This window comes from Blennius ocellaris (assembly GCF_963422515.1).
Source record: "Blennius ocellaris genome assembly, chromosome: 17".
Taxonomy (NCBI): Eukaryota; Metazoa; Chordata; class Actinopteri; order Blenniiformes; family Blenniidae; genus Blennius; species Blennius ocellaris.
The window spans coordinates 9,070,606-9,086,016 of NC_137666.1; the positions used below are offsets into that span (position 1 = coordinate 9,070,606).

Genomic DNA, 15,411 nt, shown 5'->3' on the forward strand with positions numbered 1-15,411 from the left:
ACAATAAACTGTAGAATACAGAATGTTCAGTCTCCTGTGATTGGTCAGTGCTTTGATTGCACTCCCTTCAGACTTCAATCTGCATCAGAGTTTGTTTTCCAGCATACAGAGACCTGCTTTAAAGTATGCACAAGGGTGCAAATGTCACTATCACAAATAGACCATGGAAATGTATCGATTGTGGTAGATTTTGTTTCAACCAGTTCAAATGTGACCGTGTGAACACACCTTGAGATGACTACAATTTCTGCTTCCCCAGGACAGATTTTGATCCGCTTCATCTTCAGCATATCAACAGAGATTGTAGTCTCTCATTCCCCTTGTACAATTTTATATCTGACGATTCGCACACTACTGTAGCCACCAGTGAGCCGCCTGAAAAAGACATCTCCAACCAACCATTTTCCCAAGCTGTCCTGCTTGAAAAGGATATTCCTACCAAACCATTTCGCTTGCACGCCTCACTGCATGGTCGTTCGTGTGTCATAACTGCAAAAAAGAATAAACTGCCCACCTTCAGCAAAAGCTTAACTTAATACAAACTCAAGTGAGTCCACTTTACTGCTCATAAACAGAGAAAAAAGCAATATCACATATGCTATTTTAACCAAAAAAACGAAAAAGGGAAAAAATAAAACCTATGCCTGTCGTTTCTTTTCCTCAATTAAAAAATCCTCACCACTCCTTCTGGTTTTCCTTGCCTCAGGTAGTTCATAACTTATTGATTCTGCTCACTTTTGTGTTGTTCTCTACTGCAACAGCCTCATTACAAAAAAAGAAAGAAAAAAAAGTTACCCAATATTGTATCAATGCGTCAACTGATGTAAGTTCACTGAAAACACAGCCGAGACGAGTGAAATTCGTTCTGGCGAAAACATGATGTTCAGGCATGAAGTCAGCATAAAGAGTGATTTGTTTGTGTTTCATTCTCTTTGTTATTTCATCCAAACAGGCGTCTGTTCCCTTCACATCTTGTTTGTGGGATGAATCTTAAAGGTGCAATTTCATCCTGTTCCTCACTTCTCCCCGTTAATAAAACAGCGGCGTGAGCGGAAGCCACATGAATGTTACCGACCTGAATTACCATGAAATATTGCTCTGCTCTCTATAGCGCAACTTGGCCTGAGATAAGTAAGACAGGAAGCTACTTTGGCGCTATCTGGAGGACAGTCTGTCCTTTGTTGTGAAGGGCAATGTGAAAAGTGAAAATTGATCACATCCCACAAATCTTCCTTTCGTCACACTTTTCCTACCATTAGTTTTGTATCACCTTAAACTAGTTTTCAAGCCCCATGAACACATACACCTCACATTCCCGCCCAAGACCCTGTAGTGGCACGCCACGTCTGCATGTTCGCTCTACCCTCATAAAAGAGTATTTATGCGTTAGATGTTGTGCATACGAATATCAGATCATCTTGACGTTTCCTCTGCTCAGGCAGTGGTTCTGCGATATCACTCAGGATTTATCTGTCGTTCCGCTCTGCTCTACTTTATGGAGGCAGCTCCAACATAGAGGTCAATACAGAAAGAGAGCGAGCGGGAGAGACAAAGGGAGCGAGGGCGAAGCAAGTTCTCCCAACAAATGACAACTGCTTGTTTATGACGGATGTTCCCAGATACAATCCAACTGAGCTCGTATCCATGCGTGTGTGGGGGCACAACTGTGACTGCAGCTGTCACTTCTGTGTGCCGGTAAGTGTACGTTTCACCGTTTCGGGTGCCAGCGTGTTTGTTTCATAATTGCATCCACAACAATATGTCTATCCAGACAATTACAGTTGCAGGGGATTAGAGGGCCGTGTGTCTCTGTGATGTGTAGTGTACATTCATCTTCGTGTGGAGAACAGTCGGAGGGTATATTGTGGCTCTGAGATCTGAAATGGCTCGAAACTCGAAACTCTTAGCTCTAATTAAGGTTGTTTTTATTCATGCAAGATCATCGGCTGCATAAGAAATATGGACATGACAGCTCCCCAAATATGAAGGCAAAATAAATTGGTTATCCTCTGGTGGTTGGTTTTTATTAAAGGTCAAATAAACTACCCCCCCCCCCCCCCCCCCCCCCAATCCCGAAAAAAAAAAAGAAGTGAAAAGGACAAAAGCACTGCGAAAAATGTCAGTGATCAAAGTGCACTTCGCTGTGGGTTCTGACTTTTCAGAGTTTTATATTACACTGATTGTTGTTAAAGTGATTAAATGCTTATCAGAGCAGATTAAATACTTTATAATTGACTGCGTGACTCTGAGTGAAGAAGACAATCTTGATTTGATCAGAAAAGCGTGGGCGACACCTTGGAGCCACTGCCTTGCTGCTCTATTGTGTAGAGTTCCATGCAGTGATGGATCATGACATCCTCCAGTTTCATATACAGTCAATGGACCTGGACTTAAATGCAAGTTTCAGATTTCGGTAAGCATTTTCTCGCAGTATGTCATCGTGACTACTCTATGATGAATAGGTGAAATGATTAAGCATCTGCCCCCTGACGAGTTGGTACCTGTCGGTGTTAAATTTATGTCCGAGGCTCTCTGTCAGTCATGCAGCTGTCTACAATTAGTAGGAGCTACAGTACTACCGGAAAGCAGTCCCCATACTGACATCAGTGCATAAAGAGGCAACAGCTTTAAAACAGCTTGATGGCAAATAAATAGATGTCATCTTGCTAAATCAATGCATTAGCATGTAAGGTAGCATTGAGGCCCCACTGGAAAAAAACAAAACAAACATATAATATCATTTGGGTATTAACTTGCAAAGGAAGACAGATGCTTGTGGTGCTGGCTCATCACGCTCAGGCTAGACACTGTTTATCTGGAGACACCGTCATTCCCAGTCAAGATAATATATATCTCATGAGAATGACCTTGAAAGATCTCCTTCTACTCCAAGAATTTGTTCAACCCATGTTAGGAAACAAAATGCTAAAATCCAGAGCTCCTGTCAGCAGCACAGTGTCTTGTATTTCAGTGGTATTTAAAATCCAACATGGATGTTGAGGATTGCGATAAATGATTTCAAATAACTTTTGAAAGATACAATGTTTTGTGGGAAGATACTAAAAAAAAATACAAAAAAAGTTCATTATAAACTGTGCTAATCCATCCTTAACGAGCACACTTTATGTACAGAGTTCAGTCTTTCTTTCCATCCACCTTCTATACTGGAGTCATTCACATTGTAAACACAGTGAGAAAGGAAAAAAAATAAAGTGACCAGAGAACCATAAAACAATGTTTTTGACTCGACAAGTAATAAAGAGCATAAGTCCAACACCAAATTGGAAATATTGATGCCAAAAATGTACTTGTTCTCTGACCTTATATTGTATGCTTTAGGCTCTCAAACTAGGGTCAGACATGTTATTTCTCTTTGGCTATTTCATTCTCCCAATTTGAAGGAACAGAAATGTTGCGGACAAGTTTTCTGAACAAATTTAGTTTCAAAATTTGAGTTATGTTCACAAAAACCATTTTAGTAACCTGAAGGCAATAATGTAATTGTCTGCATTTGGCTGCAGTTGTCGTGGCCTTTATGTTGGTTTTCTCCAGAGGCTCTGAATCTTTAATACAGACGTCATTGCTGTAATTTGCACTGCAATTATTTAAACAGGCAGTTAACCAGATGGAAGGCCTACGTCGTTATCTATCGTTTCCTTGTGTGGAACCCCAGTGCTTTATAATTACTACATATTGCAACACAACAATGTGATTCAAACAGTGAAAAAATACTAACACAGATTACTTTGTGACAGGACCTGTTGCTTTCACTTTTGATTATCTGATCAATTTCCATCACTCTGTGGAAGGAAAAAGCAATTAACAAAAACTCTAAATATTATATTTGGTGAACATGTGATATGCAATAACATTGAATACTGCAATAATGATATGGTTCCCTAAACAAACACATGTAGTACAAACTCTAAGTATATGGTGATAATGTCTTTAAGAGTTGTCCTTTAAATTAGCTGTTTCTCTTGACAGTGACACCAGATGTGACTGGACTGTTTTTTCTTTTTCCTACAATCCCACAAGCACAAGCTGTAGTTCACACCAGCAACGGTTCAGAAGCAAACAAGTTTGTTGACTTTGTTGTTTGTGATCATTTTACTTTGCTTTTTGTGCTTCTGACTTCTGTCTTTTGGCCACTAGTCATCAATTGATTATGGCTATGAATCAAATAAATTAAAAAAAAAAAGTTTTTCATAACTTCCAGCATTTAAAATTCAGTCATTTTGAAATAGCACTTTGCAAAATGCATACTTTCCATGCTAATATTGCAATAAATACACATATTAAACATGTTGTGAAGCTCTGGCTTTGACGTTTCCAAAGGCTCTCCAGGCACTGAAATACTATTAACTAAAAGCAATATCTAATATAAATCAAAGCTCAGAGCTAGAAGGTTTGATTTCCAAAGTAGATTAAAAACATACGAGACTGAAAGGATTCCCCAAATGAATATTGTAACTGATTTTAAATGGAACTGATTGATCCTGCTGCTCATAGCGGGGTTTCCTTTGCCTAAAGCATTTTGAAAAGGCTCCCAATCAGCCGAAGGCTAAGTTACTGTTTCCACATGTACATTTAAAAAAAGAAAATGTCCTTTGAAAAATAAAAAAAGGTTAATCCTGCACGGCAGTTAAAGCAGTCCGACTTGTGCAAATGGCAACATTCACAGCACATACTCCACTGACAGCAGCACATATCCACCAACCCTTTTAAATCACGTGTATGTACTTAAGGCGTCAGTGGTCTGCTGATTCCTTTGCTGCATGCCTGCACACACCAACACTAACTCCCTGCTCCCCGCTGAGTGAAGCTCAGTTTTTCCTTGTGGCGAGTGATGAGGTCAAAGCCTCAGCAATATTCGCTCCGTACACGTTTGACATTTCCATAACAATTTCCTCCATGTGAGCCGGCTAAATTAACTGCTACGGCTGCCATATGGCTTTATTCATGGTTCATGCTCCCTCACACTAAAGACATGATTTTTACTTTAAATAAAGTCATCACCTTTGATCAGTAGTTTCAAATGTAAGGCCACTAGAGGGTTGAATCCATCCTATGGGATGAGAGGAAGTCAGATCTTTCTGCAGATTTGGCCCGCTGAAAAAAAGCACTCGGTGCATTTTCTGCTCAAACAAAATTCAAAGAGTAAGTATGAGTGTTAAAAAAAAAAACAAAAACAAAAAAACCCAGATATGATTGCTGGATCGTTTGCTGTATTTTATGCGAAAAGTACATTCTGTCACTGTAGGAAAATACAGCGGACGTCATGGCATTGCAGATCTGTTGCTTTTCAATCATGAGTTAGAGTTTGTAATCGTTTTAAAACAGCCTCACTAACCAACGGACCAACTGAGAGCTTGGGGTTCTGCTAAGATCAGCTCTCGCTTGCTATTGTGATTATCCTGCGAGTATGAGAGGTGCAGGCAGACTGTGGATAAAATTGAACAGCAGACAAAACTCAAGGTCATAGCTACTAAGGCTCAGTTTACAGGTCGGTTCAAGTGAAAACACAATTTTTAGCTTCAGTAAAGTTTTGGATTCACACAGCAGCCTGTTGAAAACAATGTTCCTTCAAACAGAAATACGAAAAACGTTGTAGATAAGCATGTCCGGCAAGGAGTCGGTGCTGTTGGTTGTTTTTTTGTAATGAAATCACACACAGAGAACACAGAGAACAATACGCTATAAACATCAACAATGGCAAGTACACGGACATTCATATGGACAGAAGACCAAGTTGGATTGCTATTACGGGTGACTCTCGAAACCACCAAGTCCCAGCAGAATATGGACTGGGAGTCATGATACCCTGGAAGGCGTCATTGTTGTTACTTTCAATCTACTCCCGCATGTGCAGAAGAAGTATTTACTGCAGCCGTGGCAGACATGTGCATTAGCAATATTTCAGAAAAAAGTTGCGTTTTCCAGCATTTGCACAGACACTGAGCCAGAGCGTTTTCAAAAATGTGAGTTTACAGTGGCTTCAAGCACTGTTGTACACCGACACCCAAAAAGGCAATGAAAGCTTTTCATTTTCACTTGCAAATGTGAAACGGGGTTAATAGAAACCAAAGAAGAGTAACCACAGTATTACAAAAGTGGCATTATGTTAAAAATGCACATTTTTTCCCCCAGACTAATATTTCACTTATTCCGGTTCAGTTAAAATGTTTTTTTCATGTGTTGAATTTTTTATAGTCGAGTCAAAGTTCTTTGCATTAAAACAAGGCGAAAGCTGCAATTGTCATCATTAAAGGTTAATCCTACTACAATTTTACCCACTTGCCTGTATGAGTTTGACTCCCCTGTCTGATGTTTGAAGGCTGTATTCTACCAGCAAGAAGCTGGTTTCATTTTTTATTAAGCTCCACCAGGCCGGTGCCGCAGCCATTCACACTTCTTTATTACTGAGCAGGTTTGTGCCCTTTTACTTGTGTTGAGCATGTAAAAGTTAAGTAGAAAATCCCAAGTGCTGAATGAAAGGTCAGACTCGACACCCAGGCCTTCATGTGAGCAAGTGTTTCCTCAGTATGTTGTACTAAAAGTCAACATTTAAACATGATGATGTTTATTTAATTTCAAGCCGAGGAACCTGGAGTGGAGCCATATCGAGGGAGATATTGCCACATTTTCCCGCGTGTAAACGATGTAACGGTTCATGTTCGGGAGTGTACGTGAGTGTCATCAGTGCACTGGTGTGTGTCTCCTTACAGACAGCTTTTCCTCTGTGGGCAGGTGGTGTTGAAGCCCATCCAGATGGGCTCTAAATCATGCCTGTTTTCTTGCCAACTCCCAACATAAATATCCTGGAAGGAACACAGAAGTTACCTTGGGGTCTACCATCTTTCAATCCAATGTCTATGCTTCACCCACCTATAATAACTCTATCTCAGACAGCTTTTTGCTCCATCACATTTTCTCTGACACCTCCAGGTTCCTTTTTTTTTATTTATCTTCTTTCATCTCATATTTGCCTGCTCACTTTACTTTATTGTGCTTCTCAATTTTTAATCTCAACCTGCCCACATCACTCCTGCATCTGGTTCTATGCCTGTACTTCTTACTTACTCTTTGCCCTTTGTTCCTTGAATTCGTTTTCTTCCCCCCCCCCCCTCCTATCTGGACGTTTACCCCAAATACTCGTCTCCACTGCGGGTGTTTGGCTAACCTGACGCTTTGGCGCTCGCTGAGCCGTGTCCCACAGCCATCTGTCAGCATCTGTTTAATCTCACATCAGCACATGTCTCTCTCACCTTCTCTCCTCTGCCTTCCCTACTGTCTGTCTTGCCCGTCTGCTTGTCATTCACCTCTGACCCGCACCTATGGGAGCCTCTGTAGGCCCACATTGTTGTCTCTCAGCGTGCCCTTATCATGCAAGCCCACCTGGCTAGATTCCTGGTGTTCTGCCCCAGTCGACACACATTGTTACACAATAACACAAATTCTCATGAGTGTATACACAAACAGCTGCTGCACGATGTGCAGTTCCACAAAAGAGAATAAATAAGTTCGGGAGAAAGTTTCAGGGTATATGAATAAGTTTACATGACCTCCATCTATAGATGCACAGTGTGTGTGTGTGTGTGTGTGTGTGTGTGTGTGTGTGTGTGTGTGTGTGTGTGTGTGTGTGTGTGTGTGTGTGTGTGTGTGTGTGTGTGTGTGTGTGTGCATTTACTTATCTATAGAGTGCGCGCATGTTGATGTGAGGGTACTTTTCAATCACAGATAGCTGCAAGTTATCACTCACTAATCCTCTAATGAACCGGCACAGTTTAGATAAAACTGCCTCCATCTGACTCAACGGAAGAGAAAGCACAAGGCCCAGGCCTCCTGTCACCCCTCCTTGAATTTCTTCAATACCACCAACCGATCCCTTCCTCTACCATAACGTCTCTCCGCAAACTTCGATCTCACCTCTCTGTCAATCCCTCTTTTTGCTTTCACTTCCCACCAGCTTTAAAAAAAAAATACATGAAAAAGTCCCATGTCTCAGTTCTGATACCCCAATTCTTCTTTTTTTAATCCCCCTTTTCTTCCTTCTACAACTGCTCGTCTCCTTCCTTATATCCCGATCCATCCCTGACACTCTTCTTTTCTTTTTCTCACCGATGTTTCTCAATCGATTTGTTTAGCCATTCCTCTCCCGAGTTCCATTTCCGTTCCATAGTCTCCACCTGATGCGTCTTTTCTGAACCAACCCTCACATGGAGTAACTTTCATCCTTCATCACTGGTTTCTCCACTTCCTGTCGTCATCACCCTTCAACCTCCAACTCTCCTTCCCATATTTCCTACAACCGGATTATTCCATTTCCTAATTTCTTTTTCCTCTCTCTTGTTTCCCCGTATTTCTCCTCATCGTCTTGATCCATCCTCTCTGCACGTGCCACCAAGTGATTCCTTCTTTCTTCTGTGATCCCTCATTCCTTCATCCCGACATACTCTCATCAATCCCTCTATTAACTCGGTATAATGGAAACCACATCGCCTTCTCTCTCTCTGATGCATGCACTTCTTTGTTTCCTTTTTGAGTCCATCCATCACTGGCCGGCTGATTTACTTTTTGGGTCTACAGGAGAAGAAAAACAGAGTTTGTGTGGGGACTACTGGAGAATTTTGTTTCACCGGAGGCGAAAACACAAACCAAACACAAGGCGAACAGTGGAACACTAACTCGTATGCCTTACTGAGCAGCTCAAACAGGCCCACGGTTCTTTTGGAAATACATACTCCGCTATTTCAGCTCTGCTCAATTAATCTGGCTCAGTCGAGACGTGCTGAACTGTCATCATAGCACTAATAAAGAAAAAGCTTTGAGCTGTTTGCATTAAGTGGCCTTCTTGTCTCAAACTGTCAGTTTGCCTGCAGCTCTGGTTAGGCACAAGTTTTGTCCCCCTCTTTCCACTCGTTTATTCCACTGTGGTTGGGGCACAAATCCCCTCATCATCTCAAAGAAAACACTAAAGGCAGCGTAGCCTTGCAAAGCCTCATTAGGCTTAATAACCTTTAGTGAGCACAGAGCAGACACTGTATGCGTGTGCATGCATCTTATATATGCACGTATACATTTGTGTGGGTATTGTGCATGTGAATCGCTATGAATGTGAACGCGTGCTTGAAAATGTGCATGTGTGCGTGTGCGTGTGCGTGTGCGTGTGCGTGTGTGTGTGTGTGTAGTATGTGTGTCCTCTGAGAGCAGGGCTAGCTCAGAGCCACAATGCGTCTTATTCAGCAGGGTCCCGGGATTAAAATGTAATTTCATTCAAAGTCGCAAATTGGGTTTTTTACTGTACTAATCTTCATTTTACTAAGCAGAATGAGGTATGTCATTAAAAAAAGAAGTGACTTAATGAAAGAATGCAGGATGGATAGATTGCAGAAGGGCAAAGTGGTTTCTTACCACAACGATAAAGGTTATTCCCAACCATAAACAGTAGAAATCTTATGAATAATACACTACATTACTATACAAGTGTGTATGGTCGCAATTATGTTTTAGGAAAAAGGGTAATGACATCTACATTTGAGGTTTAGTCATTCAACTAATGTAGCGATTCAGAGGGACTTAAGTTCAGCTGTAAAATAAGCTCTGTTACAGATTAAAATCTAATTATCAGCAACACCAAAAACAAAAGCAACACAACAGGAGCAAAACGTTGGAGAGGTCACGTAAAATAGCTTTGGGCTTGTACATATGTGAATACGAGGTAGTTAGAAAGTCGACTACATAAAAAGGACACAAAATACTCTCCTGCATTGCAGAGAATATAATAAAATGAAGAACTTCATGTGGAAATAATAGAGGTAAGTGAACTACAAAGAGGAAAGAAAAATGAATGTTATTCAAATTAGACTGTGTGAAATAGATTCCTGTACATTGTGTTTTATGGAGGAATTTCAGGGCGTGATTCAATAGTATCAAGTGTAACTGGTACCGGTAGTAAAGTGAGCTACGGGGACGACGCTTCCACTGTGAAGTGTGACAAATAATGAATTCACACCATACCACCCCTCTCACCTAATCACATTCAAGAATCAGCAAAACCATTTCCTTCAGCTCACCCTGCTAATGCATTTCCGAAATAGGAATCATGATCCACAAAATAATTCCTGTGATGTTATCAGCAAACTGAGAATTGTTTGGTAACGCTGAGCTTTGAAAGTCTTGGGCATATTAAAATGAATAGCTTTTTTTTTCTCTCCCCCAATTACATTTTATGGCAAATTGCCCTAATAAATTGCTTAATGATGGAATGTTGCTACTACAAACACACCACTGGAAACTCCTCTCATTCATTTTATTGTAATTAAGATTTTTTTTGTTTTTTTTTAAACATCAAATAACCTTCATCTCATTTATCTTACCCGATTGCATGGGAAGCTACCGGTGAACAAGTCACCAACCCTAATGCCCTTAATGGCCCAAACGCCAATTAGAAGCCCATTTCTCTCCCTCCCCCTGCACCTCCCCCTTCTCTGTCCTTTCTTCCTTTTTCCACGCTTCGCCCCATCCAGCCTGCCATAGATGGACAACAGAGATTTACAGTCAGGGGTCACACAGTGGTTCTAATTAGCTTAAGTAGGTAGGGAGGAATAAGCACTTCCTCACAGAGACACATCACTGAGTCCCAAAGCTTAGTCTGACTAAGCAGAGACGGGAGAATGCAGACGGACAGCCGACCCCCGTCTCCGTCTGCCTTTTTGTCCCCACATGCCATCTGTCCTCCGATGTCTCCGCGTCGTCACCCGCGCCACACTTTCCCCGCTCCTGTGACACCGGAATATTTTGACAATAGAGAACTTCATATGACAATTTGTGGGGGGAGATTTACATAATGATGACAGCCCTTCAGCAGCCTCGGTGCCTGTGTTTTGGGGGGGGGGGGGGGGGGGGGGTGCACTGAGGGATAGTGTGGAAAATGTCTATCATCACAATCTCCGAGAAATGCCACACATGCTGTATGACACCCCTGACGAGGATTTCTTCACATGAACCATGGAATACAGCAAAAAAAAAGAAAAAAAGAAAAACAACTGACAGGGCAGAAAAAAAATAACACAGTGCCACATGCTGGCTAATTCATGAAATACTTTGTTTGGATCCTTTTGGACATGTTCTTTGACCTTGAAGAAGTCAAGTGAGAGTGTGAGAGAATCGCACTCAACAAGTCACCTATTATTTTTTGTTGGGTATTTTAACATTCGTGTGAAATTGTGTTGACAGCTGAAGGAAAATATAGCAAGTCTCTTTAGGCATTTGCAACTGTCTCTCTTTCATGTGTGTGTGTGTGTGTGTGTGTGTGTGTGTGTGTGTGTGTGTGTGTGTGTGTGTGTGTGTGTGTGTGTGTGTACCTCTCTCAGTTGTCCAGGGACAAGATCTGTACAAAAAACATGGGTTAAATTCCCAAATCTCATGCCGGAAAAAAAAAAAATCCACAATTTCAAAAGCTCCAGGGGCTAGACTCCCCTTCCAAGAACAAACAAAACAGCCTGCCTTGTTTGGATCAATCAGTGACAAATACAGAGATTTTTTTTTTTTTTTTTTGGGACAACGTATTTGTTTTGTCTGCATTTTTCACCGTCAGGCCCTCCTTCCTGCTCTCATGAGCTCTCCTCCCTCCTGATGCAAAAAATGTAAATAGCATTTTTAATTAGAATTATATCTTCTGTTGACATATTTTGATATCAGCAGTGAAACCAGTCTCCTGTTCCCTGTTTGTACAGCCTGCTCCCTGTTGACCTAGTCAACTCCTCACTGCCCTCTGTATGTGTCTAAGAGCCTGTCCCACCTCCAACCAGCCTCCTTTTATTTCTCCATTTCAATAGCAATGCACCCTGGAGTGTTTCATAAAGAAAACACAAAACGGCAATCCTTCACTGGCCAGTATACTGAAACTCATACTGTTTTTTTTTAAGGCTGCAAGTATTACCTATTTTATTGACATTAAAGAAATTGTGTATTTTCATTGTAAACTGATCGATATTTCAGAGCCCGATATGTCAGGAAATTGTGAAAAATGACCTTCATATTTTCCCAGAGTCCCTCTCTTGCCCACAGTCTGAAAACGCCTGGCAGCACCAAAAATATTAAGAAGACCAAAGACAAAAGCAGACGGGGAAAAAAGATGGCAAAATCAGAAAAAAAAAACCCTAATCTTGAAATAAAGCAGCAAATCAGCTCATATGTCAAATTGATCAACTATTGAAGATGGCATTACAAGTCCCTGAAGTGCATTATAAGACCACAGGACGGAAATTATTTATGTACCCACTTTATTATGAAATCAATTTGGGTTTAAAATAGCTGTGTCGTTTCTACTTTGTCACACACTCTGTAGAAGGTTCTGATTTTTTCTGATTAAATTCCAGTCACTGCCACTTTATCTTCTTGTCTGTAATCATGAGACAAACATTGTGTAACCACATTTTGCCCCCTGCTGCTTACAAGTTTGTGACTGTGGCCAGATATCTTGGAACACTGTCAATAAATCACAAGAGACAAGCCTGACGTCAAGAAAAACATATAAGGCTCACCTACCTTTGTGTAGCATAAACACCAAAGCTACCAAACAGAAAGTGCTTTATGCAGAAATGCTGCTGGAAATTACTGCTAAAAATACTAAAGAGCTGAGGCACAGAGAAAGAAAGAAAAGAGTGATGGATGTATCTTTTTTGCTCCGACTGCATGGCGGCGTTCTGAAGAAGTAAAAGGCCTCCTATAGCTCCAAAAGCCCCTCTTCTCTTTCCCCTCTCATTCCTCTCCTTCTACTCTCCCCTGCTTATCTCCTTGCGTCGCCGACACATTCGTCAAGTGGCTTGACTTCTCATTCATGCGAGCTTTATTGAAATCGAATAAGCAATCCATTGTTGACAAAGAGACACGACATGACAAAGATTTCAGACTAAACTATAGATCTTAGCCCCTCTCCTCCCTCTTCATTCCCCTCCTGATGCGTCCTTTTTAGTTCATCCTGTGTGCGAGTGTGTCTGTGCCTCAGCTGAACCTGTGTGGCAGTTGAAAGTCCTCTTTATGTGCTTGTGCCGCTCTGTGTGTGTGCCGTCTTGGCTGGCCCTGTGCAAGAGTGTGTACGCTCAAATGTGTGCACGTGTGCGCGTGTGTGCGTGTGTCAGAGAGATGCAGTTGGCTGCTCAGTTGGAGAGAGGCGGATATGACTGGAGCTGGATTGACTGACTGGCAAGTAGCTCTGCTGCTGCTAGGAATACTAACATGACACACCGTACATATTTATTCCATACCTTATTTTTAAACAGATGACATTTAAGGAAGGATCATACACATTGCACGAGCTATAACAGTCCTACCTTTATATATATATATATCGATATCTCAGCACTTTGGATGATTTGCTGAGAAAGGTGCCAGAAACCATCTTCAGACATCTATTATGCACACGCATCCATTCTGGCAGACGAAAAAAAATAACTGATGCACACTCATACAGTCAGACCTTGCATGCACGCGCATACATGCACACACACACACGCACACAAAAAGAAGAGAACTTAAAGAAAAAAAATCAGTTTGCTTCAGGGTTCAGCCCAAGACCAAGTCAGAACTACCAGATATTAAACATGCATGCCTAGGGCCTGCAGGTTCACGCATAAAGCGCAGCTGAACTCACTCTGAGCATCAGCTTCAGCTGGAAGAAGGCATTTAGTGATGGAAGTTAAATTCTGGGAAACTGAACGGTCTTTTAATCTACTGCTCCAATTATCTGGGTTACATTTGGACTATTTCTCATCCTAACGCTACTATTTTAATGATTCTTAAGTTTGAGCTCCAGAAAAATTGCTGTCATTATCCCCGTTAAAATTACTTCTTTCATATACTGTTTATTTGCCTACAGCCAGCTTTAATAGTAGGCTGCCGAGGAGCGCATTGACCCAGCTTTGACAACAAAATCCTTGCCACAGGCTAATCAGTCAAGTTAAAGGTTTGTTGGCGACTGTCAGCTTCAGATACAAATATGTTCAGCCATGACTTGATACTTATGAGAGTGTGAGGTCAGCTCAGAATCTATGATGTGTGAGAGAAGATAGGCTATTTATCATAAAGATGACTGCTACAGGTGCACAGGGACAACATACAATCACTTGCACTATTCATTCATACCTTGGTGACAAGGGGCTCTGTGTCCTCCAGGATAGAGATGAAGGGGATCTCCAGGAAAGAGGACAGGAACTCCACCTGGATCAGCTCCTCCTTGGACCGAGGGAAGGCGAGCACGGCTGAAACACCCTTAACCACCAGGTCCTGACACGCACTACGGGACAGCGACTCCGGGTCCCCTCCGGCGGGTGACCGCGCCACCATCTCCAGGGTCAGGTTGTAGGGCAGCAGAGGAGTTGGCTGAGAGGTTGTGGTCGAGTCTGTGGCTCCGCTCTGGTGCCGGAGGCTCGCAAGGGCGCGGTTGAGAGCGTTTTGTATCCGTGCCGGCTGCCGAGTCGGCAGGAGCGCACCGAGGCGCACGGTGTGTCCGATCCGGGCGAGGATGTGGCACTGCTGCGGGTGAGGGAAGCAGGACTCCGGGGAGCACGACGCGGCAAATAGAAGAAGCAGCAGGAGAGGTCTGGCTGAAAGGAAAAGGACACGAGTCCTCCCCAGGGCGAGGCAGTAGGTCCCGAGTCCAGAGAGAGACACCATGCTGGAGCTCCGACACACGACGCAGGAGGACTGGGCTCTGCTCGGCGGGAGATGGCATAGCTCCCTCTTTCTCCCGGCTCCACCGCTTTTCTCCGACTTGATAGTTGTTTGCTTTATACGTCCTTTCTTCTTGGATGGTGCGCGCTGTCGACTGTGATTTGCCGGCGTTTTTGACGTCTTTTCCTCACACCTCCTCAAAGTTTTTGTGTTAACAGTCAATAGACGCTCCGCTCGGCGGAGAAATGAGCGCACACGGCGAAGAGCGGTCGCCCCGCTTCTGTCAGTCTCTGCTGGAGGACACGCCAGCTGTGAAGTGTGTGTGTGAGAGAGAGCGAGAGAGAGAGAGAGAAAGAGAGAGAGAGAGAGAGAGTGTGTGTGTCCATGCGCCTGGCCGCCAATAATCTAACCTCTCACGGAGCTCGCATCCCGTTGAATTTTAATGTGGAGTAGACGTGCACCGCTTCCTTCCTTCCGGGCGTGCGGGTCCCGGAGAGAATTTGCGGTTAATGTCTCAACTCAAAATTAATACTACAAGCAATCGAAGAGGTTTACTTGTCATGTTCATGCATCTCATTTCAAGATCCAATATATAGATCTTTTGCTTAGAGTCTATATGTAGCTGAAACAATTTGTCCTTTCCGGAGCCCAATAAACTCATGCGTCTTAGTACCGAAAGTAAAGAACAGCGGAAATCTATCTCCACCTCATACGATTTATAAGATTTCTGCAAAG

General features: G+C 42.5%; 1 protein-coding gene across 1 annotated transcript in view; it reads right to left on the minus strand.

The window, feature by feature from the left end:
* Positions 1-14,679, minus strand: part of grin3ba (glutamate receptor, ionotropic, N-methyl-D-aspartate 3Ba) — a gene marked incomplete at its 5' end in the record, with an annotated part of 72,572 nt that extends 57,893 nt beyond the window's left edge. The window contains one exon of the mRNA XM_080512283.1: positions 14,149-14,679. Within this exon, the coding sequence (XP_080368409.1) occupies positions 14,149-14,679 (531 nt within the window). The remainder of the gene's footprint in view (positions 1-14,148) is intronic.
* Positions 14,680-15,411: the final 732 nt, after the last annotated feature.